A 24,237-nucleotide genomic window follows, 5' to 3' on the forward strand; every position below is an offset into this window, starting at 1 on the left:
AAAGAGCGATAAAAATGAGGAAGTACACGAAGTAAGTGGTAAGAGATATTGGCAGCGGTTCGTTCGGGTCGTCGTCTGGTCATTCGGGATAATTATGCGCATGTCGTAGTAGTGAGTAATAGGTAGGAATGAGCGTCTTAGCAAAACGTGAACGGGGCCGTGCATGAAACGCCTATGCATCATCAAATGTCAGAGGGGACCGAACCTTTCCCAGTCTTTCCACGCTCGCGTTCGCGCTTGGAGCAAACCCGCGGGGCGGTGCGACGGCTTCGGGCCCTTGAGTCACGTCCGTGCCCGAACTCGCACTCCGATTCTTGTCGGAGCGCGGGACAGAAAGCGCTATGCCCTCGCTCTCCGCCTCCCGCCGCTTCTGCAGCAGCTTCAGGTTGAGGTACACGCGCGAGCCCATCGTGACGGTCATAACGGTGGAGAAGGGTACCGCGTTCGGCTTGAGCAGCGAGTGCGCTTCGCCGAGCGACTGGAAGCTGAGCACGACGATGTTGGTGACGGCGGTGATCGAGAAGTACATCAGCGTGTCGCGGAAAATCTGCCGGCCCACGAGGGACTTGTGTGCGAGGTTGCGCGGGAGCTTCGCGAGGGTGAGGAGGAGGATGGTGGTGTCGAAGAGAACAGAGGAACCGTAGCTTATCGGCGCCCATGACACGATGGCGTGAATCTGGCAGTTTGAGCCGAACGACGTGGGGGGTCCTGTTGTAGCATTGAACTGCGTCGCAACGGCAATCTATACGAGGTATGGATTTTTTAGCGACAGACGGTACGCACGAACTAGTGTTCAGACGCACCCAGCAGGACATCATAGTCGTGAACATCAGCGCAACAAGAGCGTACACCGCTCTATTTCCATGCCAAATTGCGAAGACCCGGAGAGAGAAAATTGCACCCGACGAAAAGACCGCAAGACATGCGCCAACTTGACTGATGATTACGGCTGATTGACAATGCTGGCTTTGAGCTGCCGTAAAGAAGATCGAAGGGAGGGTGGCTACAATGCCAGAATATCGCAGGAGTACGAAGCTGTCGACGCGGTTAGATATAGCGAGGAATATGATGCACCCTCATATTACGCACAGAATTGTGGTAGGCACGCGAAATACTCGCGCGTCTTTGTTGGTATACAACGCAAGCTCGTCCGGAAGTAGGGTGAAGCTACATCCAATTGGTCAAGAAGGCATGGCTGTTTTCGAGAATTACTCACTAATCCCACACAATGAGGCCAAAGGCCACAGCCGTGACAATCGCAATTGTCACTTTAGACCCGATGAGAATCTCTATAGTCGTCGGAAGAGCTGAAACCCACCTAGCTGACCCTCGAGGGTCATATACTGGTCAAGCGTGAATCCCGGCGGCAGAACGATGGTCGCAGTGTTGGGCGTTGGCAGTGGAGGAGCGGCTGACATAGTATAGGATGCGAAAGTATCGCCAGGAATCTGGGTATCGCAGGCTTTTTGTCTTGACTAGATGAGTGAGACAAGGGAAGCGCGTAGTCGCCCACAAAACATGCCTCGGACGTGGGCGATACAGCAGATCTGTAGCGGTGTCGCTGCGTCATCTGTTGTGGCGGGCCCCGTTCGCAGTAGCGCACAAGGCGGCTATGGTTCTGTCCGGAAATCCGGCCGTCAGATGCTCAAAGTGACTAGGAACTGGGCGCGCACCCTAGTACTGCTTGATGATCTTGCAGGACAAATGATGTCCATACCCCTACCAGGCAGCAGTAAATTTGGTTGCACCCTTGTCAACTCGTTTGTAGTAATCTTTTGTGACGTCCTCTCTTCTAATTTCCTGTGCTGATAGGACGATGGGCCGCCCACAGCCATCGGCGCCCAATGTTGCAATTAGTACACCTAGACGTGCATGAAGTTGAACGGTTTGAAAAGACTTCTCCGCCTTCCATACGCCGCCACATGAAACTGACATGGGTGTTCCTGGCAACATGTCTTCCAAACCTTTGTGATAACATTGAAACAGTATGTGTACTGGGCTTCGCATCTTAGTCGCCGCCGGGATCGGCGTGATGCAGAAGGCTCTCACGACGGCCTGAAATGCACGCTGTAAGATCCGGCGTACCTCTGCACATGATACAAAATGTCTATGGTAGCTGATGTCCGGTGAGCCAGCAACGTGAAACCCGAACGAAGCTGAACATACCTTAACAAGTCACCGCGCCAGCAAGCTATGATTCGGCATGCTTCATAGATATTCCCTCTCTGTACATGACACCTCTCTTGCTTTTGCACCAGCTATCTAAGGCGGACAGCGTTGTCTCGAACAGAGCATGACGACAGAGTGATCATAGAGAGAACCGCCAATGGTTTGGTCGAAGAGGCATGTCCGTAGATTAGCGCTCGCACTTACTTACCACTCCGAATATATCAAGCGCCCGCTGACCGGGCCCGCGATAACCTCGGCCACCAAATATTCAAGCAGATGGCCAACCCCAGGGAACAATATCTGTTGGTTTTGTTCTCGTAAGATCCTGCGCCGTGGTACTTGATTAACTTTCACGATTTTACAGCAAATTATAGTACAGAAAGAAGCTGGTCACAGTATCACATAAGTCCGAGATCGTGAGCGCGTTGGAACTCTTGCGGATACAGTTTCTGTGCCACCGCGGGGAACAGGCTGAGTCGAGCATACCCGCTGCGCTCCAAAGGGTCTGCAACGCCCATAAGGTTCAGTATCTTCGGGTTTGGCGCGGCATGCTCCTTGGCGGCGGGGCCGTTGGCAAATTGCGGGAGTGGGACGACTTCCTTGTCGAGTTTGGTGGAGAGAACATATGGAATAGTGTACCTGTGGACAAGTGAGCGAGTATCAACTGCCAGGAATCACACTCTTCGCTTACCGATCCTCTTCGATCTTTAGCGTATTAACGCGATGCGTAGTCGCAACGAGCTTTCCTCCAGTCAATTTCATCAGCTGCATACCTGGGAAATGACGAAACGGCGGTACTCAGACATGCTCGCATAGATAAAGCCCTGGAAAGCTCACCGATATTACATATGACGCCTCCTTCAATCATAGGCACGTCCACCCATTCGCCTGCGTGGTTTTGCACCTCCAGACCTGGCCGCGACTGAATCAAACACGTCACGAATGTGGACGGATCGCGGTGCTCGTGCATTCCCTGCGCGAACCCGTCTTGCGCGGCAGCATGGATTTCCGGGGTGACAGGCAGGTAGTGCCAGATAGCGGAGTTGAACTCTGTCGTCTCGGGGAAGTAGGAGCTCATGTCTGCGTCGGGGATGTCCAGGATATGACAGATGTGTGCGTTCAGAGCTATATTCAGCGCGTGATACCGGCTGAACAAGGTCTCCATGAGCTCCCGGAAGCGCGGTAGCTCCTCTTCGTTAGGCCACTGGTTTGGTCCTGTTTAGTGTCGTCAGATACGAACTTTAGTAAGACCCAAAGCAACGCGAAAAACTGACCCTGGTGTAATCTGAGCCAGAAGGGTATATCTTCTCCTGCCGGTACGGGTAGGTCAGGCCCGAAGCGAAATGCTTCTGCATATGCCTATCGGATCGACGACCATTAGGAGGACGGCGAGCAAAAGACGATATCACGTACCTGGTGAGGACCTGAGATATCATCGGCGCGGAAGTATCCTCGCAACGCGTACGAATTCTGGGTGCCCAGCGCATCTTTCCAGGTCTGCGGCTTGCTGAACAGGTATTCCGCGCGAGCAAACAGCTTCTTTTGAAACGAATCTTCGAATCCTGGGACGTTCACGAAGACGACGAAGCCCACGTCTTCGAAAGCGAAGCGCAGTTGCTCGAAGTACTTTGGCGGATCCGAATGGAATAGAGAGAAGTCGACTATCGGTATTCCGGTGAAGTTCGTCTTCATCTTCGGCGGGGCCGGCGAGGGTGCAGGACCTGAGGTGGAGTCTGATAAGCTTAGAGGATGTGGCATACTGGTGCGGCGACTTCTGTGCAGACACATGGGGCGAAACAAAAAATACCTTGACGACGCCCTCATCGCTGCTGTACTGTAATTTCATTACGCAGATAAACCCTGTGTCCAAGGCCGGCCCCGGCCAGTTTCCTAGCAGGCGTACCGCACAGTAGTTGACGCTCCTGTTTTCAGCTTTACCTCCGACCGCCATGCGTAAACTTTGAACCCAATCAACGCGCGCCGTTTGCAGGATGTTCAGCAACCCACTCACATCACTGCGTGGTATACGGTCCAGACACAACGTAATCTCGGCGCGGTCCAAGTGGTGAACGCTGCCCCCGCCACCAACTCTATAACTCGCCGCGCTGGCAGATGGAGGCATCATCGCTGTTCGTCACCTGCTTGTGCGGACCATTGGTAGCTGTAAAAGTTCCTATGATAAGCACAAGCGGGCTAGCGAGCGCGAACGTTCGCGCGCGTTCTTGCAAGACGTACTGAAGATCAAATTACTAGCTTTGTCTCGCCGCCGAAGGGCGCATGAAATGTTCATCACCGCAAACACTGCATGAGAGACATCATCCTTGATGTCCGCGGTACCCGACTATTTGAGCGAGTGCGTCATGCCGTGGGGGCTTCTTCGTTTTCAACCTCTGGCATAGCTAGCTCATGGTGGTAGAGTTGAGGCCTGTTCAGGCAGGTACAGTACGTTGGCGCCGACAAATGCACTCACTTGGCTGCCGGCGGCAAACGCCGGCGGATGACTTTTCGAATGTACTCCTCACATCGAGCAAGCTTCGCGCGATAGAAAACTGTGTGATTGGCTGGTGAAAAATACAGGAGTGGACGCCGCTAATTATCGTACATTCAAGGCTCTGCGAAAGGTGGAGTAAGCATGGTACAGCGTTGCAGGGAAACTTGGCGTTGCGGATAGCACTATTCTATTTAGTCGACAAAACAGCGATGCGGAAGTCTAGAGAAGCCTGGCGGTGGCACGGTCCACTGCGGAGGTAAGGTTTTTAGCGAAGGAGTGGACGTGGGCGTCCGAGATCATCGTGTAGTGCTCCCCGTCGACGTCGACGAGCTCGAACTCGCCGTCGCAGAAGTCCTTCCACGGCGCCAAGCGGTTCGCCTTGTAGCTCTCGCGCGTGCCCATCGACGGCAGGGGCACGGCGCAGAACACCGTCATCAGCGCGCCCCGGACGGTGCTCACTGGAAGGTACGTGCGGCCGAGGCAGGTGAGCTGGAACGCGACGACGAGCCACCGTTGCAGCTCGTACGCGCGCAGCTGGAGCTCTGCAAGGCGTGCTTGGTCCGAGTGCGCGAGCAGCCATTCAATCACCTCCATGCTGTTCGGGGGCTCCGTATCCAAGTGCTTGAGCTCCGGGAACTGCTCGATCGTCATCTGGCGAGCGCCGTCCAGTCCGGAGGGCGTGACGAGCGCGACGAACATGAAGAGGTTGAGCAGAACCTCGATCCAACGCAGTTCGTGCATGCGACTCTGGATGAACGGGGGAAGGTTGAAGATGCCGACCCAGGCGACCTTCCTGCCCCGCGCCTCGAGCACCTTCGCCATCTCGAACGCCACCGCGCCACCGAAGCTGTAGCCGCCAACGTAGTACGGGCCTTCAGGGTCCTGGCGCACGATCGCGTCAACGTACGTCTCGACCATCTCCTCGAACGTCGCGAACGGCTCCTCGGCGTGGTCGAAGCCCCGGGCGCGGAGCGCGTAGATCGGACGGTCGTGGATGACGTGGGCGAGGCCCATGAAGACGAGGACTTCGCCGACGCCGGGATGCACAAGGAAGACGGGGCGCTTGTGTCCATGCGGGTTCAGGCAGATGACCGGGTTGTACCGCGACACCGCCGTCCCGTTCTTCGACGCGTTGACCGCCTCTTCGAGGTAGTCGCACAGCTGTCCGAGCTCGGGGTGGCGGAGCATGTCGATGACAGGGATGTCAGGGATGTTCAGCGCCTCCTGGAGGAGGTACTTGAGCTGCACCAGGTGCATCGAGGACATACCCAAGTCGAACAGGCTGGAGGACCGGTACATGCCAGACGTGTCGACGTCGAGGAGCTGCGCAACGACACTCGCCACCTTCTCCTCCCACTCGGTCAAGGGCGGGCCGCTGGCAGACACGGATTGCAGGCGTTCCTCAAGCATACGATGTTCGTTGGCGAGGTAGCCCTTGAGCAGAACAGCCCGCGAGACCTTGCCGAGCGTGGTCCTGGTGAAGCACTTCTTGGGAAGCGGAAGGACGGTGTAGGGACCCTGCGAGCAGAACACAATGCAACGGTCGCGGATGGCGCGGTTCGTCGCGTACAAGCTGGCAACATCTTCCTCGCTCAACTCGCCCTCGACGGGAACTGTGCGGTGGAGGTAGAACACTGCGTATGTCTCCGTGTCGCCGCCAGGGGCGCGCATGGGGCACACCATCACCGTGGACCGCGTGACGCCTTCGATGTCGCCGATCTCGATGAAATGCTCCGCGTCGACCGTGGGGTGCTTGACTCCGTTGATGTTGATCTGGTCCTTCTCGCGGCCGACGATGTGCATGTTCCCGTCGCGGTCGAGCAGCGCGCCGTCCCCGGTCGTGAACCAGCCGTCCGCGGTGAAGCTCTCAGCGGTCGCCTGCGGGTTGTTGTAGTACTCGCGGAAGACGCTTGGGCCCTTGAGCTGCAGGAGGCCCGGCTCCAGGGCAGGGCAGGGCTCCCCAGTCTCACGGGAAACGACGCGCACGTTGACACCGTCGCAGCACAGGCCGAGAGACAGATACTTCGCTGCGACTCCCGATTCCTCGCGAGGGATGGGGTTGGTGTCGTAAATGCAACCAGCCTATGAAATGGAGAAACGTGCCTGTCAGCGCAAGCACAGAAGAAGTCATCGGAATACGTACACCAGTCTCGCTCATGCCGAAGCCGGCGCGCAAGGCATTGCGCGGTGCGCCAAAGCGCTCCAGAAGGTTGGCGAACTCTATGGCCGTCTTCAAGGGAACCGCCTCGCCGCCGGAGATGAAGGCGACGAGCGCAGAAAGGTCGAGGGCACCGGCGGGCGTAGCCGCAACGGTCTGGTCACGGCACAGTTGGGCGATGAGGAAGTTGGGGCTGAACGAGTAGGTGATGCCGTAGCGGCTGGTCCATTCCAGGAGGTTGAACGGGCGGTGGATGATCGCGGAAGGCGACACGTGGTATTGGCTTTTAGAGTAATTCGACAAGTCAGTAATCTGACTATTGACGGTTTCAGGAACATATGCACTTACATCGCATTCGCCGCCAAGGCTTGGAGGTGGACCTCTGAAACGCACGCAACGTGGTCAAACGCGATCCAGTTGAGGAAGCGCGACTGCGACGTCGTCTCGTGGTGCTTGATCTTGCCGTAAATGCTGGACAGCAGGTTGGAGTGGCGCAGCGCGACGGCCTTCGAGTTTCCCGTAGAGCCCGACGTGAGCATCAGGCAGACAATCGTGTCAGGCGAGATTTCCGCAGCGGGGGCTGTGCCACTGAAAGGCTGCGAGAGGAAGTCCGTCCACGGAACGGTCTGCAGGCCTGGGGTGACGCTCTTGACGCGCTCGATCGTCACTGGATCGTCCGTTACCATGATGGGGTTCCGGTAAAGCGTTTGAAGATGCCCGAGGAAGGCGGCCTGCCGTGACGGATCAGGGTGCAGCGGCGGGATCGGGCAGACAGGAATCCCAGCTGCAAGCAGTCAGCAAGGTGATTGAACAGTGAAGACGACAAGGACAGCTCACCGAAGGTGCAGGCCCAGAAGAGCCTGACGTGCTGCTCGTGGTCCGCGAAGCTCGCGATCACGGCGTCGACGTCGGTGTTTTGAAGGCTAGCGCACAAGGCCTGCAAGCGGCGCGAGCCATCCAACGCGTCCTTGTACAAGGCAGCGTAGGAGAGCTCCTTGGAGACGTCCCCATTGTGGTCGAGGAAGCGCACGCCGACGTCGCTCTCTTGCGACTTCGAGGCGAGCAGGGCGGGAAGGGTAGAGAATGGAAGGCTCATAGTGGCTGTTGCTGGGTTTCTAAGGGGAGTCTAGAGGGATCCTGTGCAGTGAGGGGCGGCGCACTGTCGATTTGGAGGGCAAGGCGGCCATCTTTATAGGTCCAGGTCTGCCGACGTATGTCCAACGGGCTATCCGCAAGGGGAAACGCATTGGTTATCGCAGTGCGCCTGCACTTCACAGCGCTGTGCAATGCCGCTGGTGATACGTTTGCAGCCCTGCAATGACGCGGAAGCCACCGATTCCTTGGATGAGCAGAAAGAGCGCTCGGACTGTTGATGTGCTCCCTCGGGACGGGTCTCTGAGGCAGATAGCCGCCCTCCCGCCGGTCCCACAGGTACGGACGGACTCGCCCATCGGACAGGCCGAGTCACAGTGCTCCCGCCCCGCCGATGCAAGGCGTCCACTCCGAGTATCTTCTGCGGCCGAACGGGAGCATACGTCAGAGCTTGGCCTATCAATGAAGGTCCGAAAGCCTACTCAGGATTGGATGTGCCCAATTCGGGCGTACTACTTTGTGTATTTTGACAGTGTGTAGCGTCAATGTACTAACCTCTACGGGACCGCCGCGGTCGCCATCGCCGCACACCGCGTGCAGGACCTGATCGTAGGCACCGAGGACGGTGGAAATTTCTCAGCTTCCGCAGAAGTCGTTTCCCTCGCGCGACAGCGATGCCCGCAACGCAAAGGGTCGGTGCGTGCATTAATCCGCGCCCAACGTAACCTACACATCCAACGGAACGGCTTCAATGATCGTGTCCACTGCGCGCATGGCGTGCGCGACGACCACCCTGAACCTAGCCCGCTGTAGGAGGTCCACTATCTCCGCCTCCGTCCGGATGATTCCATTATTCAGCGCGAGTACCTGCAGGCTGGTCGTGTAGGCGAACCGCCCGCTGCGTTTCTGGAGCAGCATCTCGCAGAGCAGCAGCTTCGGCGCCCCGCCGGGCGCACGATGCACCGGGCGTATGCCGTGGTCGGACGTAGGGTTCTCAGCGGGCGGCGGCGCCAGCATGGCGGCACGCACGTTTTGCAGGATGGCGATGACCTGCTCGTCCGTCCAGTCGTGCAGGACATGTCGGATTAGGTACGTGGGTTGGCCGCACGGAAGGCGCGTTGCGGCAAGCGTCGGCGCGAGAAAGTTGCCCGCCACGAAAGAGACGCGGCGTCGGGCGTCATGAGGCTGCGCCTCCCACACCTACGATGGGGTACGGTGAGTCGCTATCGTGGCAGTTCGACTATGGCGCGCACCGTCCTCGCGTGCCCGAGCGTTTCGGCGATATCGAACACGACAAAGTTTACGGCGGAGTCGGGATACGCTCTCACCAGGGCGAGCTCTAGGGCTCCGATGCCGCCTCCGACGTCAACAACCGGCGATTGCAACGCCGACCACTGGAAGTCTGTAAACATCGTTCAGAAGTCGGCCGCGGAGTTCGACGAGCGATATAGGTGGACTGTATGCCTCACCAGCGATAACGTTACCGTTGGCGACTTGATGAAGCTGCTTCATCGCGTGGCCGAGTCGCTTTCCGCGCCAAGCATGGGCGCCTTCCGCCCAGTGTTGGAATACCGGCCCTTCGAAACCAAAGGCAAGGTTTACCGCTGGAGTCGGACTATCGACCACAGAAGGCGTAGTGCGTGCCGCCTCCACAAGATAAGAAGTGGCCTTTCCTCCCTCGTCACAACTTCCGGACACGGAGATTAGCGTCTGCAGAAGATTATCGCCATTGGGGGAGGATAGAAGCGACTTACATGAACCCAATGGCGTCCTTCAGGGTCTGTGGATGCTCCGTCCGAAGCACCTCGGACATGGCGTTGTTTCTGAAGACCCTGGTGTTGAAACCGCCGACCTCCTCGAAGTAGCCGTGGGAGCATAGACACTTCATCGCGACATCTGTATCGCCGACCGAGCGTCAGGCGGAGTATTCCGAGGCGCATGTCCGAGAACGGACCCATGTATCTGAAGTTGACTTGGACTTCGCTGCATATGTCTAACAGCGACTTGGACCCGTCGCCAATCGCGTCTGCTACGCCGTATTCTGTGACAAAGCGTAGAGCTGCGCTCTCATGACAGGATTCTACACACACCCATCAATAAACAACATCACTGGTTTAATCTAGACACTGCGCTCACCTGCGAGAAGGACGGTATATTCGAGCGGTCCGCAGACGCTTCGCGTAATACTGTTGGACAGTTGCTGGACTCGCTTTCGAGCGTCGTACATCTTCTGCGCGTCACGCGCATCGGCAGAAGCAGCCACCGGGTGGAGTAATTTGACCAGCTGGAGAAGCTCTTCGGCCACTGCGACTGGGGATTGTTGTGTCATCGCAAGTCCGTATGGCAAGGGAGACAGAGCGGGAAGTTGGGCAATCGACTTTCTGCGGTCGGCATTAAGAAGCCAACTCTAATGACGCGCCCAGAGCCTGACGCTCACCTTCCTGATGCATGCTCCCATCGGACGAGTGTTTCCTGCAATATACAAAACTGTCTCAGCTGCTATGCGGCAGTGTGTTGGTTTCATCAACATGGCTGCCACAATCAAAGCGGGCTAAGCGCGATATACCAGCGATGAAATTGTCTCGAACATGTCTGTGGAACAGACGACCCCGTCGGGCGTGGCCGAAAGCTGCGACCCGACTGCCGTGCACCGCATCTTCGATTGTCCCTGTGAAACGGCTGCTTGCATTGGGATGTGGGCGCGTCTTGAGCGCTGTTCGACTAGCCTCGCACTGCAGCCCGCCGACAATGCTTGGCACGGCTGTCAATGTTGGCTGAAGGCCCTGACAGGGCAACCTTCTGTAGATCCGAACGTCCGTTTTTGGTCCACAACTCGCGAGAGCTACAGGGCCTACGCAAGCTCTGCTGCGCCCGAATCACCCTGTGGAGTTGTCTCATCAGGCGCTTCATCTCGAAAGGATCCTAAATATGAGCGCAAACTTACTAAACGCGCCGCGGGCAGGCCTACAATCCGATTATGGCCACTAGTACTGGATCTAGGCAACATCTGGACGCCCGTCAAGGGTCCAGGAGCGTCCACATGGCGGCCCTGAGTCATAGCAAGGCCCCGCGCAACATCCGCGACGGGCGAGCGAGGAAATGTAGTAAAGGGTACTGAGTTCTGTTCACTTTATTCGCAGAGCCTGGGCTAGAGGGCTTGATGCTGTTCTGCGTGATGTCGTGTGCTCTGCAGATCAGGGTTAAAGGGCGTATGCAGACGTCCTTGTGCCTCGTCTGCTAGCCCTCCTTTCGGGCGGCGTTTACCTCCAAACTCTCCACACCAAGGAAATTCAGTAAGGGAGTTGGCGTCCAAAAACCCGTTCGCTCACCCCAGTTGTGGTTTGGTAATCCCAGGGAAGGTATAACCTCTACATTCATCCAGTGCCAGGACCTCAGATAATCCTAACAGAGGCTTTTGCCCATGGACGCCTTTCAGACTGCATGTTCCGGAGAGCTCGGCGACCTTTCGCAGGCCATTTTGGTCCGGATTGCGCTCAAGACCCTCCAGACGATCCTTCGGTGGTCTGGACGGCATACACGACCTCGAAAGATTCCACAAAATATGAATAATAGTTGTACAAACCCCAGGGGCTCGTTTCGCTCTGACGCGCGCAACGAGCCCCAGGGCAATATTTTCAACAAATGGCCATGTCAAAGCGGGCAGTTACGAACGTGCATCACAATGTACGCTGATAAACGCCAAGCTTCCGCTGCCATCCGTCCGGACCACTGCCGCAGAAGGCCTCCTCACGAGCCCCCAAGGGGCTCGGACATTGACTGTAGCCTGTTCGGTCTCGAGGGCGGCACTTCTGAGTCCGGGCTAGGTATGGCATACCCCTTCGAGACCCCAGGTTTGGTCCAACGGGTGAAAAGGTAAAGGTCCCCAGTAAAATGATCAGGACTCTGCCAGTGCCGCACTTCCAGGCTCAGCCGAGGTGGTGTGGATATGGTTCATCTAAATGAACATGAACAGAAATGAGTGCCCTCAGGCTGTGTGGCCTGGCAACGTACCACATTGCGCAGCGACTTCCCATGTCCGCAAGCCGCTTTCCCAGTATGTTGTCGGCGTACACATGCATGCGATGCTAGCTGGGCGGTGTGGCGGAACATGGAGATAGTGCGCGCGCGCTGGGATGCGCAAAGGTTGTGGAGGAGGAGCGTCCGATCTGCGAACTCGACATTGGAGTTGCTTGATCGGACCCTGGACACGGCAGCGTGTCGCGGGGTCCTGACGCTTGTACTCCGGGGACCCGGACCGGCGCTCCGCCCACCCAGGACGCCGAGCGCGACGACGCAGTAGACGCCCGCATCCTGAACTCCTACTCAGTGTCAGCGTCCACCGCGCTCGCATGGCCTTGACTCGCGGAAGCCCAGAGCCCCATGCCCGCGCTCTGCCCTCAGCATGGACGTACTCTGACGGTGGAAGCACCCTGCAGGAGGCCCAGGAGGCGCTCGATTCGTACAAGAAGAAGGACGGCAACAAGGGTGCGTGCACAGCGCACCGGATTATGCACCGAGGTGCGCAGGCTGAGAGCTGACTTGTGCACCCTACGCGCAGTCGTTGTCCGCTTCAAGGCAGTGGGAAATGCGCCGATAATGAAGCAGAACTTCTACAAGATCACCGCGTCGAACAGGTTCCAGGCCGTGATACAGTTCCTACGCAAGGAGCTGGGGTGGAAGCAAGGCGATCCTCTGGTGCGCTCCCCGTGCGCGCGATGCGTATTCTGTCGCTGACGGATTGTCCTCGTATGTCAGTTCACGTATATCAATCTCGCGTTTTCGCCCGCCCCCGATGATACCGTCGCCAATCTGTTCAAGGTGAGCATGCCACGCCAGGTCCCACCTCGTCCGACGCTCAGTCAAATCACAGTCATTTTCAACGGAAGGCCATCTAATAGTCAACTACAGGTAAGTCCAGACATATGCATGCCGTTCTGATATTTACCACAGTTGCATGTCTAGTACGACTGCCGCTTGGGGCTGACCTACCAGAACTCTGCCAGCTGTATTGGTCCGATATATTCCCATTGTACAGTAGTCTTTTCAACGCTATCTCCCTCGGCGTGTTGTGTATGTCATTGGATGGTTATGAACCGTATGAGTGGGATGATCGCTGAATCACATGGACCCTGCTAGCTGAAATGGAGGCAGGATATTGCCCACACTCGGCAGGTGTGTACAGAATATGTTTGATGGCAATAAGATAGAAGCTCAAGGAGCTCACAGCACCGATTTCACAGGGGGTACACCACAGGGCGCGATACAAGCGCATCTTAGCCCATGCCGAAACCGCGACGGAAGCAGGACGCCACCCCTGGGGGCACACCGCGCTTCAGTGTCGGGTTTAAACGGGATATCCTCCTTGACTCAGGGGATGAACAAGCGTGTCTTGCCTTAACCATGTATGGGGAGCGTGCCTCACATCTTCCCGACGGGAAGGAGACAGCTGTGTCGTGGCGTTCGCGCACCATGCGGTACTTGGTGGTGCTCGGAGGGTCCACACGCCTGCGATGGGTCCCGTCCGGAGAATGCGCGTTCGCTCGTCGACAGATGTGTCAGGATGTAGACGCTGCGGGAAACGGATCGAAACTTGAAAGAGAGTTCTGGCATACCCGCAGTTCTCGGGGCCCGGGGCGTCAGGGTCCTGCCCTGCATGTCACCCTCACGCGGTTAACGTGAACGAACTGTACATCGACCCAGACATCCATTTCCGGGCAGAAGGGGGAGAGGGAGGAGTTATGCCTGGCCAGAAATTCTCGTAAGCTTACTTCGATAAAAGGGCAGTCAAACGTGGTCGCATAGATCATGATATCTTGAAGTGGAAGGAAAGCCACGCAGGCGGATGGCAAACAGATGCATAGCTTGGTACATGTTTTGCTTTGCAGCTATACAACAACTATACAACAGAAAAGGCGAACGTACTCTACAACACAGATTCTACAGCGGGATACATCGCAGCACGCGAAACGTACACATCTACACGTTACACACATCGATCTCAAACCCACGGCGGCAGCAGAGGGCGCTGCACCTTGCGCTACGCGGCCCCATATCCTGCGAACCCGCCGAGCCGCGGCGACGGCTTGAGCGGGATGCCCTCCTCGACCTCGGGCGCATAGTTGACCATCACGTCCTCCTCGCCCTCCCCATACCCATACCCGTCCTCCATCTCGAGGTCCTCGTACGCCCAGCGCATGAGCACGCGCTCTCCCACGCGGAAACGCGCGAGGCGCGGGTGCGCCTTCATGAAGCGCGACACGGCCTGGCGCACGCGCGCAGGTGGGAACCACGCGACGTACACGAGCGCGAGCACCGCGGTGAACGACGAAAGGAGCAGAACGAGCGTCTGGCGCGACGCGCGCCCCAGGAGCGGGTGCTTGTCTGCGAGGTCCTGCTCGGACTTGTCCGGGACGCCCTCGTTGTCGTCTGGGGGCGCGTCTTCGGCGGGCTCTGAGTCTGTGGGCGCGCCGGACGTTGGTTTGGGGCCGGGCGATGCTGTTACGGTACCTGTCCGCGCCGGTGGGGACAGCTGCTTGCCGCACGCGTGCTTCGTGCGCCAGTTGAACGTGTGCGTCCCGTTCCACGACCATGCGTAGGACGGCTTGGTCGGCTAGGCATCATGGTTATAGTCAGCGCGCGATCGTCCCCGTCAAGAAGCGATTTACGGACCTCGTCGACGCCGTGGTCGCAAATGAACTGAAGATCGGCCTTCTGTGGGCCATACACGTAGTAACCGCCGTGCAGGCGAACGTGCAGGACGTCTATGGCGGACTGTGAGCGGGCTTGCCCCGTAGCGCGAGCTATATGGAGAACGCGCACCGTGCTTCGCGTCTTCCTGGCGGCCGGGCGCAAGTTGTGCGGTGATGTTCACACCGGGGTGATACCTAGTTACGTTCGGAAGGTTCATCGCACCTGCGACCGGGACCGTTTGCAGAACGCGCGGCTCCTCGTCGGGGAAGAGCGGGCGGCGATTTGTTACTATTGCATAAGAAGAGCATAAGCAGTAAGCGCCACAAGTCGACGGATGGAGGTAGAGTGTGGCTCACCGATCTGACATATCCAGGTCCCGGGAGGGCACTACGTACGCACGTGTGTCAATGCTAGTTCATGGCATAAAGACGCGAAATCCGAGAATTATCTATCCGCGCTACCAGCTGTTCTCATATCACGCTAGGGGAGATTGACAGGACCTAACCGGCCACGAAGAGGTTGAGTGCCTCTCCCTGGATCTCCGCCTCAAAACCTCATCATTGCTCGGAAGAAATGGGGAGTTCTTTTCATGAGGCCGGTCGGTATGAAGACAGCGGGTGTAGGACAGGCCCTGGACAGCAAAGATGCACCCGCGCCTTGCGACGATCGCACACGCACGTCGCGCAGAGTTTACGAGGATCGCGGCGACTGACCTGATCGTACTTGGTCGCATTCTTGTCCTTCGCCAGGGGCCCCTGCAACGCGATCTGGTATGACGTCTTCGTGACCGTCGGCGGCGTCTTGCGCTCGATCTCGGTTGTCCACCCTCCTTCGTTCCCCTCCAGGACGGGGCACAGGTCGAATTGTTGCCCGCCGAGCGTAAACTTGCACTGCTTTGTCAGGCTCTCGAGCCGGCGGAACTTGGAGGCGCTATCCTTGCCACTGCTGGGATCCGCAGCTCCTACCGCAAGATTCAGGGAGACAGCGAGCACGAGGGGGACAAGGGCTGGCAGGAGCATCGTGGAGGGGGAACGCAGCCTGTTGCGCACGATTTGCGCACGCACTCTGCGCAAGGCTCACACCGTCGGACTCCCTCGGACTCCTCGAGGCTAGCTGAGGACGGCAAGGCGCCGTTGGAGCGCTGGGCTGTGTTATCTTGGGGCGTGGGCGTGATAGAAGGGTCACCGGACCGCTGTATTTCTCCTACTGGAGACCCATAGATCCCGTACGATGCTTCCTCTCGGGGGAACTTCAGCGACATCGCGCATGCCGACCGAGCTGAGTGAGCCGTCGTGGGATGCCGCAGAGTAAGAAGGGAGCGGCGTTAAGCAGCGTTCAGCATGGTGGTGGAACTGTGGTGAACGGCGGAAGCAGCCGTTGTCAGGAACAGGCGCCGCTTAGCGAGGTGCGTGTTTGGACGTCGACATGCTAAGCGGTCGGCACCGCTGCTAGTTTGTACCATTCCACTTCCTGTCCGCTGCACCCACAACCCAACACACAAGTTTGTACGTCTGCGTGCTGCGGAGATGCTGGGGACACCAGTATCTATGTGAAACACGCGCTGCGCTTGAATCAAGCAACTAATACTAGTACTTTGGAGCTCGAGCATTGCGAGCGGCCGAGGCTAGCCTCCGAGGCTCCACGACTTCCTCGACGCGCGAGTTTGCAGTACTAGCCAGGCTCTCAAACCTCTGGTGTTGGTGACAGAGTCACCTGAATAAACCGGGAAATGTCATCTTTGAATAGCATACAGCCCCCCTGAGTGGAGGATCAGTTCTATCAGGTGCATTGTCGCAGTGCAGGTTCGTCGCGTCCTTGTCCTTCATACCTTCGACTATAACCGTCAATCATTCCTAGACCCTGCCAAACCCGCTACCGCCACGCGAATCGTAGTATATGCGATTGATTCATTCTCGTGAAATAACATCTCACGGTTACTTCTCACTGTGAGAACGCACACAGCTAGTGCGCCGCAATGCCGAGACAGCCTGTTACAACTGCCGTACGGCGAAGCCAACTTCGGGCTGTACCGCAATCGTATCGGAATATTTCAGTGTGGTTTGATTCAAGGACAATGCGGGTGGCCGGGAACCACGGGCGTTTACATATGGTGACGTTTATTCAAAAATATGCCGCCAACATGCCCCCTCACGAATCCACCCACAGTAAATACTCACTTCTCTGTCACGATTAGAACAAATCTGTCTGGATTTTGCGCAGTTTGTCTTCCCTAGATGTCAGTGCGAAGGGGCCCGCGCAACGCTGAAACGACAACACAACCACCTTCGTGTTGAGACTTTCCGGCCGCTTTGGGAGCCCGTTCTCAGCATCGCGCTAATCCTGGTGCAGGCCTTTCACGGTTGAACATCCGACCAATCAGGTTGGAAATCGCTGGATACTATGACCGCCGTCTTGACGTCGTCCTTCTATGGTGCATATGAAGGGTCTGGCGTCTTGAAGAAGCTGATTGCCTTGACAGAGTCCTTCGTCTTCGCAGCTGCGCGTGATGTAATTTGCCAGCAAGCATCGTTGTTCTTGGGGCACAACCACCGAGAGGTATGTTCCGATTTTCACGCTTCATGAGGAAGTACAGGCTCATCAAGATCTATACCCAAGTATGCGGTGCCGGATGCGAGAACCAACGCGACCAGCTCCAGAGACCCTGAGCCAAGTTCTAGAATGACTTGAAAGGGTGCGCGCCCAGTGCGGGCATACCGGTGCGCTCACATGTCAAAGCGGTTGGTCCCATGGCACATGAAGGGCTATGGGAAATATGTCCTCTCAATGGTCACCGCCAGCAACCTCGATTTGCAGAAGCCTCTCAACGTGATAGATATTCTTTAGCAGAACTCTGGTCGAAGCGTCGTCCTGCGACATGGACGGACACTGACGGATACTAGCATCATGGACGGACTCTGGAGAAATTGACGGCTGTGATCAGAGAGGGGTGTATAAGATATGCGGCACTATGCCGGAGACCAGCGGACAGCGGTGCTACAAGCGGCTCGCTTCACAAAATGTCTTCATTCGGAGAGACACCCGCGGAGCTCGTCTCTGACTTTGCGTCGACGTGAGCCGCATTTCACCTCTGCCAAATTTACCAGCTTTCCGCTGACCAGCTCGTTTTCTAGCTACACCTACAACCTCACATTTCTAGGAGCGGTCGGTACGCCTGCCTCGTCCGATCCTCACATCTGCTATCCATCTCAATGAGAATGTGACCAGCATGGCTTGTATGGGAATATGTGATCACCTTCGACCGCGAGGTGGCCCTCGTCTGGAGCCGCAAAGTCAACAGCGCCTCGATGCTCTTCTTGCTCAATCGCTACATCATGCTGGTGCAGTTTGCGGTGCAGCTCCCGCTCTCCTTCACCATATCCGATGAGGTACGTCTAACACTCCCCCCGACATCTCTCGTTTGAGTATAGGGAGCTGATACTCGGGGTGATTCAGAGGTATGAACTGGTCACCTTTTCTGAGTCGCCGCCGTTGACAACGCGTACCTGTCGGCGCATATAGCTGCCTAGTTCTCAACCGCGTGCTTGCGGTATTTAGCATCGCGCCGTACTTCGTCTGGGCAGGTGGTTCCCCCCCTTGAACTCGCATCCGTCCCCGCCGCTGATTTCCCCCCGTGCACAGCGTTCTCTGCCCTTCGTGCCTACGCCATGAGCAACCGCACCTGGCCGATCGCCGTATTGGTCTTCCTTCTCTCCATCACCACCGCCTGCTACAACATCGTAAGCCGCTCAGGGAACCCATAGATGTGCGTTTCTCGCAGCTCACGCGTCTGTCCAGTACAACTTCGTCAAAATCGTCCCCATCAACCTTCCCGCGCCGATTTTCTGCATCCCGACGTTCCCGGGCATCACTCCTACGTTTATCGACCAGTACGCTCATTCACCTCCCTCATCCCCGATAAGACTCTGACGACTTTCGCTCTTAACAGCTGTACGCTTGCACATATCGCGCAAGCCGTACTTGCCACTCACTTGTTACCACCTCCAGGGACGACTGCAACGCGTATTTGCCTCATCATTGCCGACGCACTCGTCATTGGCGTCACCTGGTGGCGGACATGGCGGTTCCGCGTCTCCGCTGCCCAGGCTAACGTTAGAACGACGTTCCTGCAGCTTCTCTTGCGCGACGGTTCGTGACATCTTCCGACAGAATACTAGTATTTAGACGGTGCAGCGATTGCTGACATGCTGCTTTGATAGGAACTATATACTTCGTGTAGGCAACAAGCGACGAAGCACGAACAGGCCGAGGCCCGCTAACTGGTCCTCTTTCTAGCATTCTCCTTATCCTCAACATCCTGCAAATCATCGTCAGGATCACCGCTGTAAGCTCCCTTCGCTTCATTCTGACGATAAATAGGCTGAATCACAGGCTTCCGTCCCGCCCCCAGCAAGCGAACTTCATCACCACCTTCGAGGAACCGTACGCCCCGCGCTCCTCGCATCTGCCTAAGTAGCTAACGCCCCCGTACAGCCTCACCGCGATCCTCATCTCACGCTTCCTCATGAACCTGCGCGAAGTCGACTTCGCCGCGCGCGACGAGCCGTGCGGGAGCGCGTCCGACCCGGGCGCGGCGGCCGACAGCGCGCTCGACTTCGCGGACCGCTCGCACTTCACGCAGTCGGGGACCGCGCACACGGGCACGGTGCGCGGCTTCGTGGACAGCTTCGTGAGCCCGCTGGGGACGCAGCTCGACCACGACCTGCTGTTCGCGTCGGACTCGTCCGACACGCGCGACGGGGAGCAGACGGGGAGCGGCTCGGACGGGAACGATGATGAGGGTGGGGGTGAGAAGATAGGCGGTGTGGGTGAGGGGGAGGATAAGGACGGGAGTATGCTAGCGAGCGTGTTGGGGGAGTGGGCGGACACGCAGCGGGCGCTGCAGAGGGTGTCTGAGGTCTATGACGAGGTCTGATCAGGTATGAAGCACATTGTCGTGTTGCGAAGTCTCTAACGCGACTACTAGGGTTTCAAGGATAGACAAAATATCCTCTGGTTGTCTCGCGATGCAGATCCTGGCTGTATTGAGTGTAACTATATATGTTCCGGTGAGCAAGCTACTATACAAACGTCGTACATGTCCTCCAGTCCGTGAAACCAAACGCCACTCCTATTGGCCCCCCCTGCCAGCAGCAGCGTCATGGTCTCGGTGCTTGAGCTCTTCCTTGGCTTCTTTCATCTCGTCCGCGGTTGGGAAAGAAGCGAAGTAGTCCTTGATCTTGTCGATTGGCGCCTCGAGCAGCCCCAGCAGCGTCTCGAATGGAGGCTTGTTGGGGATGGAGGGGTGTGTCCTGTAGTGCAACACCGAGTGAGCCTGGAATAGTCCTGGAGATTGAGCTTGGCGGTGGACTGACCTTGTGGGGACGAGCTTCTTCGTCTTCTTGAAGCTCAGTGCAGCGTCTTTGCTCGCCTGCTCACCGATGATGGGCTCGAGCATGGGCAGGTCCTTGATCTCTTCGTCGTCATTGTGGTGATGGAGAGACTCCATCATGGTCGTGATGAGCGAGTGGTACTCCGAGCTCCCAGGTTGTAGAGACTCGAGCTTGTAGAGCTTCTCCTTCACAGACTGCAAGAGGCGTGCATGAGCATCGCTATGGCGCGTCATTAAATGACGGTAGCGCACCTGGTGTTCCTCGCGGTCGTGGTCGGCGAGCTTCTTGCCCTTTTCGCCAAGGTGCTGCTCCATGAGAGGGTACACGACGATCTCCTCGCCGACGGCGTGTCGCGCGATCTCCCATGTCAATTGCCGAGCCCACCGCGCCTGCGCATCCACGTCGCTGCGGTCCCAGGCGCGTTTATATTGGTCGTGGTACTCATACATCTGTATCGCAGTGTGAGTGATATATATTCGGGCCACTCCGAGTTATTCGCCTACCTCTTCATGGTCCTCTTTGATGGATTCGAACAAGGTAGACATCGTTCGACGGTTTGTGGAGTTCAATATGGATGTGAAGTTGGTGAGACGAAGAGGGCGAAGGGTGCGGGTGAGCTGAGTCGCAGGACGAGTCGCGAGCATTATAAGCACTTCGTGTTGGATGCGTTGCGGCATCTGCAGCGAGTTATGTCAGTTATGAGCCTCAGAGGCTCTCCACCTGCCTGGCCAATCACAGCGCCGCCATTGCGCCATTGCAGGTTGTATGCGGGGATGACGATCGACCATGACGTCGCTGTGCTGTCGTCAGTGGACTATACGATCGAGATCCATCGGGAAGCTCTTGCGTTCCCAATTTGGAATGCCAACACCTCCACCACTTGCAGCCGTATTCTAGCACTTTAGCGATAGACCGCCTAGCAGACCAAGAAATACTTGTCATCAGGTGAGATTAATCCGTGAGCGTAAAGGAGACGTGGGCAACAAAGCGAGCGAGCGAATAACTAGAACGATACTAAGTAGAGTAGCGGGCCATCCTTCCGGCATAAACAAGCGAACGCGCATAGTAACGACGAGTGTAACGGATCCGCAGAGCGACGACGACAGGACGAATAGATATGTGCTTCCAGCGTCCGAGGTGATGGTGTGTGCATGTTCCGGATAGCGGCCGCAGTTTTGAACAAGGCCATTCCGACTTTCAGTCTTCTTCCACCGGCGACTCGTCTTCCTCCGCGATAGAGTGCTCCGCGAAAAGAGACGCGCGCTCCTTCTGGTAGTCGTATCCAACAAAGCTCATGACGCTGCAGCAGGCACCATTGTCAACATCCTCTCAACGATACGGAGTTACGGAAAAGACGCACTAAATCGTGCCGTCCGCACAGCCAACGACGACCTCCTCGTGGCTCAGCTGCATCGACATCGGGTTCTTCTCCGGGGTCGCGAGGCCCTGGAACTTCGCAGGCAGCTGGCCCTTCACACCCTTCACACCAACCGCGGACGCGGCGTCCTCGTGCGCGAGCGCGGACCACGCGCCCGTCACGGGCAGGATGTCCGTGTCGAAATCCACCCCGGGCGACGGCGTGCGCGGGCCGTCCGACTTCGGCCCGTCGCTGTCGTCGTCGCTCGCGGCCTCCTTCGCTACCTCTTCCTTGTCACGATGCTGCGACATGTACAGCTGCACAGTGCCCATGAGTTGACGCACGACATACCAGTGCAGCGGAGACACTCACCGTGCGTGCTGCGCCTGCGCGCGTGCTGAAACGCGTGGCGGTGATGACGCGCTTCTTCCTGGGGTCCACTGCTCCGACAGCCACATCGGGCGTGTCCACCACCGCGACGAGCTTTGGGGGCGCGGTGAGCACAGCAGCACGGCCAAACCGGACTGCAAACGGCGAGTCCCTGAGGGCCGAGACAGGAGTGCCCGTGCGGGGCGAACCTATCATCGACGTAGGCGTCAGAGGACCGCTTGAGATGTTCAGCGAAAGCCGGCCCTTGGGACCCGTGAGCGAGGAGGCTGGGCTCTTGCTCGTAGAGTTCACGAGAGACTGGCGCCGTTGTGGGGTGGAGAGCGATGATGCTGAGCGCGAGAGCGAGGAGATGGTGCGCGGGCGGGCGATCGCGCCGGGGCTGAGCGCACCGGGTGTCAATGGGGTGGACGGCCTCGTAGCCTCCTGGGAAGTTAGAGAGGCAGCGGTCGCTGGCGTCGCCTCGTCTTCCTCCTGCCACTGCAAGTGGAGAATAACGGACTTCGTAGCGCACTTTTGAAATGGATGGTCAGCTGCGGCATGCCGCATAGAAATCTTGTTACGTACAGTCATTTGGGTGCCCTTGGCAGCGAACCACCTGTTCAAGGTGTCAATAGCTATAAAAGTGGGGTCCTACAAAAGCACCTACTGAAGCATGTTGTCCGGTGCGCGGCCAACTTGCGTGAGCTTCGCGTTCAGCGACGGATCGCCGTAACCCAGCTCGCTCAGTTTGAACTGTGACATCATCTCCCTTCGCTCTGCGGGAATCACCGTTCAGCGGCGACAACAACGATGTCTGAGCAGAAACAACACTCACTGATAGAGAACACGCGCACGATCCCGTCGATCGTGACACTGACGACACGCTCGCCTTCCTCCTCGCGGCTGCTCCCGATGATTTGTACACCAATGTTGACAGTGGTCTGCTGGCCGAAACGCACGATCTTCGTGCCCGCACGCCAGTCCCAGCACACAAGTGCCTTGTCCGCACCTGCAGAGACCAGGTTCTTTGACGACAGCGCAACCGCACGGATACCGTTCAAGTGGCCCGCGAGTTGCTGCAGCGGCGTGAAAGTAAGAGAGGAGAAGAGGTGCACACGACTGTGAACATAGTGTAAGCATGGACACGCAGACGACTATCCACCATATCGATGTGTTACTTACCCGACGTCGTGGAAGCCGACCACGAAGACCTCTACCACAGATTAAACAGCGTCAACACAAACGTCGGCGAATAGTACAACAGGGCGACGCACCCTCCTCCGCAAGGAAATCGACACAGCTGACGGGCTTCTTCACTTGGAGGCACTTCTTCATCTCCCCAGTCTCGACATCCCAGAACCGGATGGTCTCGTCGTATGAACCACTGATCAGCCGCTTGCCTAAATATTGATGCGGCCATAAGCAAACGGCTGGCGCCTAGTGATCTGCTGTACTTACCGCGCAAGAGCAGAGTTGTGCAGTAGTTGGTGTGGCCATTCAGGAATCGGATGCTTTGAGGGAGTGCATGGCGGAAGTTGGCTTCGCGGTGGTGTAATGAACGGTATAGCGGTTCCCTTGAAACCACCAATCCTCAGAATGAGGTCCCACGCTGATAATTGTTCACCACATACCATCCCTGTGGCTTCGCCGGTGGCTTGAGAGGCAATGGGTCCATCGCAGTGATCCTCAAACAGTGGTATCTCCATATCGCGGGTGCGTGCACGACCTCCTGCCACTTCTTGGAAACGGGCTCGACCGCGAGGAGCTCCTTCACGCTCAGGAATCTGAATATCTTCAGTGCGAGGTCCGGTGCAAGGTTACCAACGATGTCGAAGGTCGACTTCGCGTATTTCTCGAGCAGAAGAATCTGCAGACGGATGTCTCCCGGCATGCAGGAATCAAGGATGATAGAGATGCTAGTTAGTTGACACCGTCAGTAAAGTGACTGCACTCCTGTGTCAGAGACCTACAGTCGCATGCGGTCGTCACGGCTTAAGCCTCTTACCACCCGCCTCACTTCGATTTCATTGAAGCCGCCGCCACCATCACCCCTCAGCACGGTGGCCAAGTCAACCTCGCCACCAATCCCATCGTCTTCGCTTCCGCGATACCCGCTCCAGTAGCCCTTTGGTTTCTTACCGCCACAGACGCAGTATCCATCGATGTCGGGGTCCATGATGGCGCCGCCGCTTTGCTGCGTGCGTTCGCGTTCACGTAGTATACGGACCTCCGCCTGGAGCGCGTGCAGCTGCGCGGCAGAAGATGCCTGCGCACGCTCGAGTAGCCGTTTATAGTGCAGCAGCTTGCGCATGTGAAGACCGTGCACGCCCTCCAGCGCGCCTTGCATCTGTGGGGCGCGGCGTCAGCATGTGGCAGAGGAAGCATGTGCTGTAGCGAGGGCGAGCCAAGCATAGACGTACGTCTTCGTCCACTTCGCCGTCGTTCACATCCGTGATCATCTCCAGCGTCATGTCGTCGCCGTCGTCCCAGAATGGCTCATCTTCCGTGGTCAAGCGGATCG

General features: G+C 57.4%; 8 protein-coding genes across 8 annotated transcripts; 2 read left to right on the forward strand and 6 right to left on the reverse strand.

Moving 5' to 3' along the window:
• Positions 1-42: 42 nt before the first annotated feature.
• Positions 43-1,417, reverse strand: TRAVEDRAFT_59983 (uncharacterized protein). Its single transcript, XM_008043247.1, has 5 exons — positions 1,319-1,417; positions 1,217-1,268; positions 1,090-1,167; positions 804-1,035; positions 43-742 (listed from the first exon to the last, which is right to left on the reverse strand). Exons 1-5 carry the CDS (start codon positions 1,338-1,340, stop codon positions 173-175), a joined length of 954 nt encoding a protein of 317 aa, XP_008041438.1. The 5' UTR covers positions 1,341-1,417; the 3' UTR covers positions 43-172.
• A 1,150-nt stretch (positions 1,418-2,567) lies between these two features.
• Positions 2,568-3,927, reverse strand: TRAVEDRAFT_50253 (Clavaminate synthase-like protein; the record flags this gene model as incomplete). Its single annotated transcript, XM_008042913.1, has 5 exons — positions 2,568-2,808; positions 2,861-2,942; positions 3,007-3,384; positions 3,444-3,528; positions 3,583-3,927. 5 exons carry the CDS (start codon positions 3,925-3,927, stop codon positions 2,568-2,570), a joined length of 1,131 nt encoding a protein of 376 aa, XP_008041104.1.
• Positions 3,928-4,712: 785 nt separating this feature from the next.
• Positions 4,713-7,968, reverse strand: TRAVEDRAFT_171660 (AMP-dependent synthetase and ligase). Its single transcript, XM_008043248.1, has 4 exons — positions 7,656-7,968; positions 7,167-7,602; positions 6,804-7,101; positions 4,713-6,742 (listed from the first exon to the last, which is right to left on the reverse strand). Exons 1-4 carry the CDS (start codon positions 7,912-7,914, stop codon positions 4,880-4,882), a joined length of 2,856 nt encoding a protein of 951 aa, XP_008041439.1. The 5' UTR covers positions 7,915-7,968; the 3' UTR covers positions 4,713-4,879.
• A 471-nt stretch (positions 7,969-8,439) lies between these two features.
• TRAVEDRAFT_59985 (S-adenosyl-L-methionine-dependent methyltransferase) lies at positions 8,440-10,182 on the reverse strand. Its single transcript, XM_008043249.1, has 6 exons — positions 10,047-10,182; positions 9,865-9,990; positions 9,665-9,806; positions 9,380-9,597; positions 9,164-9,312; positions 8,440-9,110 (listed from the first exon to the last, which is right to left on the reverse strand). Exons 1-6 carry the CDS (start codon positions 10,135-10,137, stop codon positions 8,637-8,639), a joined length of 1,200 nt encoding a protein of 399 aa, XP_008041440.1. The 5' UTR covers positions 10,138-10,182; the 3' UTR covers positions 8,440-8,636.
• A 2,054-nt stretch (positions 10,183-12,236) lies between these two features.
• Positions 12,237-12,953, forward strand: TRAVEDRAFT_30501 (APG12-domain-containing protein). Its single transcript, XM_008042773.1, has 5 exons — positions 12,237-12,395; positions 12,469-12,605; positions 12,666-12,728; positions 12,781-12,818; positions 12,873-12,953. Exons 1-5 carry the CDS (start codon positions 12,260-12,262, stop codon positions 12,892-12,894), a joined length of 396 nt encoding a protein of 131 aa, XP_008040964.1. The 5' UTR covers positions 12,237-12,259; the 3' UTR covers positions 12,895-12,953.
• Positions 12,954-13,749: 796 nt separating this feature from the next.
• On the reverse strand, positions 13,750-15,715 carry TRAVEDRAFT_30502 (uncharacterized protein). The gene is made up of 5 exons (XM_008042774.1): positions 15,314-15,715; positions 14,957-14,987; positions 14,730-14,888; positions 14,580-14,671; positions 13,750-14,520 (listed from the first exon to the last, which is right to left on the reverse strand). Exons 1-5 carry the CDS (start codon positions 15,617-15,619, stop codon positions 13,948-13,950), a joined length of 1,161 nt encoding a protein of 386 aa, XP_008040965.1. The 5' UTR covers positions 15,620-15,715; the 3' UTR covers positions 13,750-13,947.
• Positions 15,716-17,833: 2,118 nt separating this feature from the next.
• Positions 17,834-18,754, forward strand: TRAVEDRAFT_128901 (uncharacterized protein; the record flags this gene model as incomplete). Its single annotated transcript, XM_008043250.1, has 3 exons — positions 17,834-17,986; positions 18,182-18,337; positions 18,521-18,754. Coding segments are annotated over 3 exons (543 nt in total), but the record flags the coding sequence as incomplete, so codon positions are not given.
• A 974-nt stretch (positions 18,755-19,728) lies between these two features.
• Positions 19,729-20,535, reverse strand: TRAVEDRAFT_50259 (uncharacterized protein; the record flags this gene model as incomplete). The annotated part of the gene is made up of 4 exons (XM_008042914.1): positions 19,729-19,909; positions 19,973-20,184; positions 20,242-20,439; positions 20,494-20,535. The coding sequence occupies 4 exons, from the start codon at positions 20,533-20,535 to the stop codon at positions 19,729-19,731; spliced, it is 633 nt and encodes a 210-aa protein (XP_008041105.1).
• Between the last annotated feature and the right edge of the window lie 3,702 nt (positions 20,536-24,237).

Source organism: Trametes versicolor, assembly GCF_000271585.1.
Source record: "Trametes versicolor FP-101664 SS1 unplaced genomic scaffold TRAVEscaffold_9, whole genome shotgun sequence".
NCBI classification, from domain to species: Eukaryota; Fungi; Basidiomycota; class Agaricomycetes; order Polyporales; family Polyporaceae; genus Trametes; species Trametes versicolor.

What these genes read in the sequence shown, in the direction of transcription:
- TRAVEDRAFT_30502 (XM_008042774.1), bottom strand. Translation starts at nt 15,619, where the DNA reads ATGCTCCTGCCAGCCCTTGTCCCCCTCGTGCTCGCTGTCTCCCTGAAT. An exon ending in ATGCGACCAAGTACGATCAG is followed by an intron (nt 14,988 to 15,313) that starts GTCAGTCGCCGC and finishes GTGCGTACGTAG; the next exon opens with TGCCCTCCCGGGACCTGGAT. An exon ending in GACCTGGATATGTCAGATCG is followed by an intron (nt 14,889 to 14,956) that starts GTGAGCCACACT and finishes CTTATGCAATAG; the next exon opens with TAACAAATCGCCGCCCGCTC.
- TRAVEDRAFT_59983 (XM_008043247.1), bottom strand. Translation starts at nt 1,340, where the DNA reads ATGACCCTCGAGGGTCAGCTAG. An exon ending in GACCCTCGAGGGTCAGCTAG is followed by an intron (nt 1,269 to 1,318) that starts GTGGGTTTCAGC and finishes TCGGGTCTAAAG; the next exon opens with TGACAATTGCGATTGTCACG. An exon ending in CGCGTGCCTACCACAATTCT is followed by an intron (nt 1,036 to 1,089) that starts GTGCGTAATATG and finishes CCGCGTCGACAG; the next exon opens with CTTCGTACTCCTGCGATATT.
- TRAVEDRAFT_30501 (XM_008042773.1), top strand. Translation starts at nt 12,260, where the DNA reads ATGGCCTTGACTCGCGGAAGCCCAGAGCCCCATGCCCGCGCTCTGCCC. An exon ending in GGAAGCAAGGCGATCCTCTG is followed by an intron (nt 12,606 to 12,665) that starts GTGCGCTCCCCG and finishes CTCGTATGTCAG; the next exon opens with TTCACGTATATCAATCTCGC. An exon ending in CCGTCGCCAATCTGTTCAAG is followed by an intron (nt 12,729 to 12,780) that starts GTGAGCATGCCA and finishes GTCAAATCACAG; the next exon opens with TCATTTTCAACGGAAGGCCA.
- TRAVEDRAFT_171660 (XM_008043248.1), bottom strand. Translation starts at nt 7,914, where the DNA reads ATGAGCCTTCCATTCTCTACCCTTCCCGCCCTGCTCGCCTCGAAGTCG. An exon ending in GCCTTGGCGGCGAATGCGAT is followed by an intron (nt 7,102 to 7,166) that starts GTAAGTGCATAT and finishes TTACTCTAAAAG; the next exon opens with CCAATACCACGTGTCGCCTT. An exon ending in TCGGCATGAGCGAGACTGGT is followed by an intron (nt 6,743 to 6,803) that starts GTACGTATTCCG and finishes TCCATTTCATAG; the next exon opens with GCTGGTTGCATTTACGACAC.
- TRAVEDRAFT_59985 (XM_008043249.1), bottom strand. Translation starts at nt 10,137, where the DNA reads ATGTACGACGCTCGAAAGCGAGTCCAGCAACTGTCCAACAGTATTACG. An exon ending in ATATACCGTCCTTCTCGCAG is followed by an intron (nt 9,991 to 10,046) that starts GTGAGCGCAGTG and finishes GGGTGTGTGTAG; the next exon opens with AATCCTGTCATGAGAGCGCA. An exon ending in CGCTCGGGCACGCGAGGACG is followed by an intron (nt 9,111 to 9,163) that starts GTGCGCGCCATA and finishes ACCCCATCGTAG; the next exon opens with GTGTGGGAGGCGCAGCCTCA.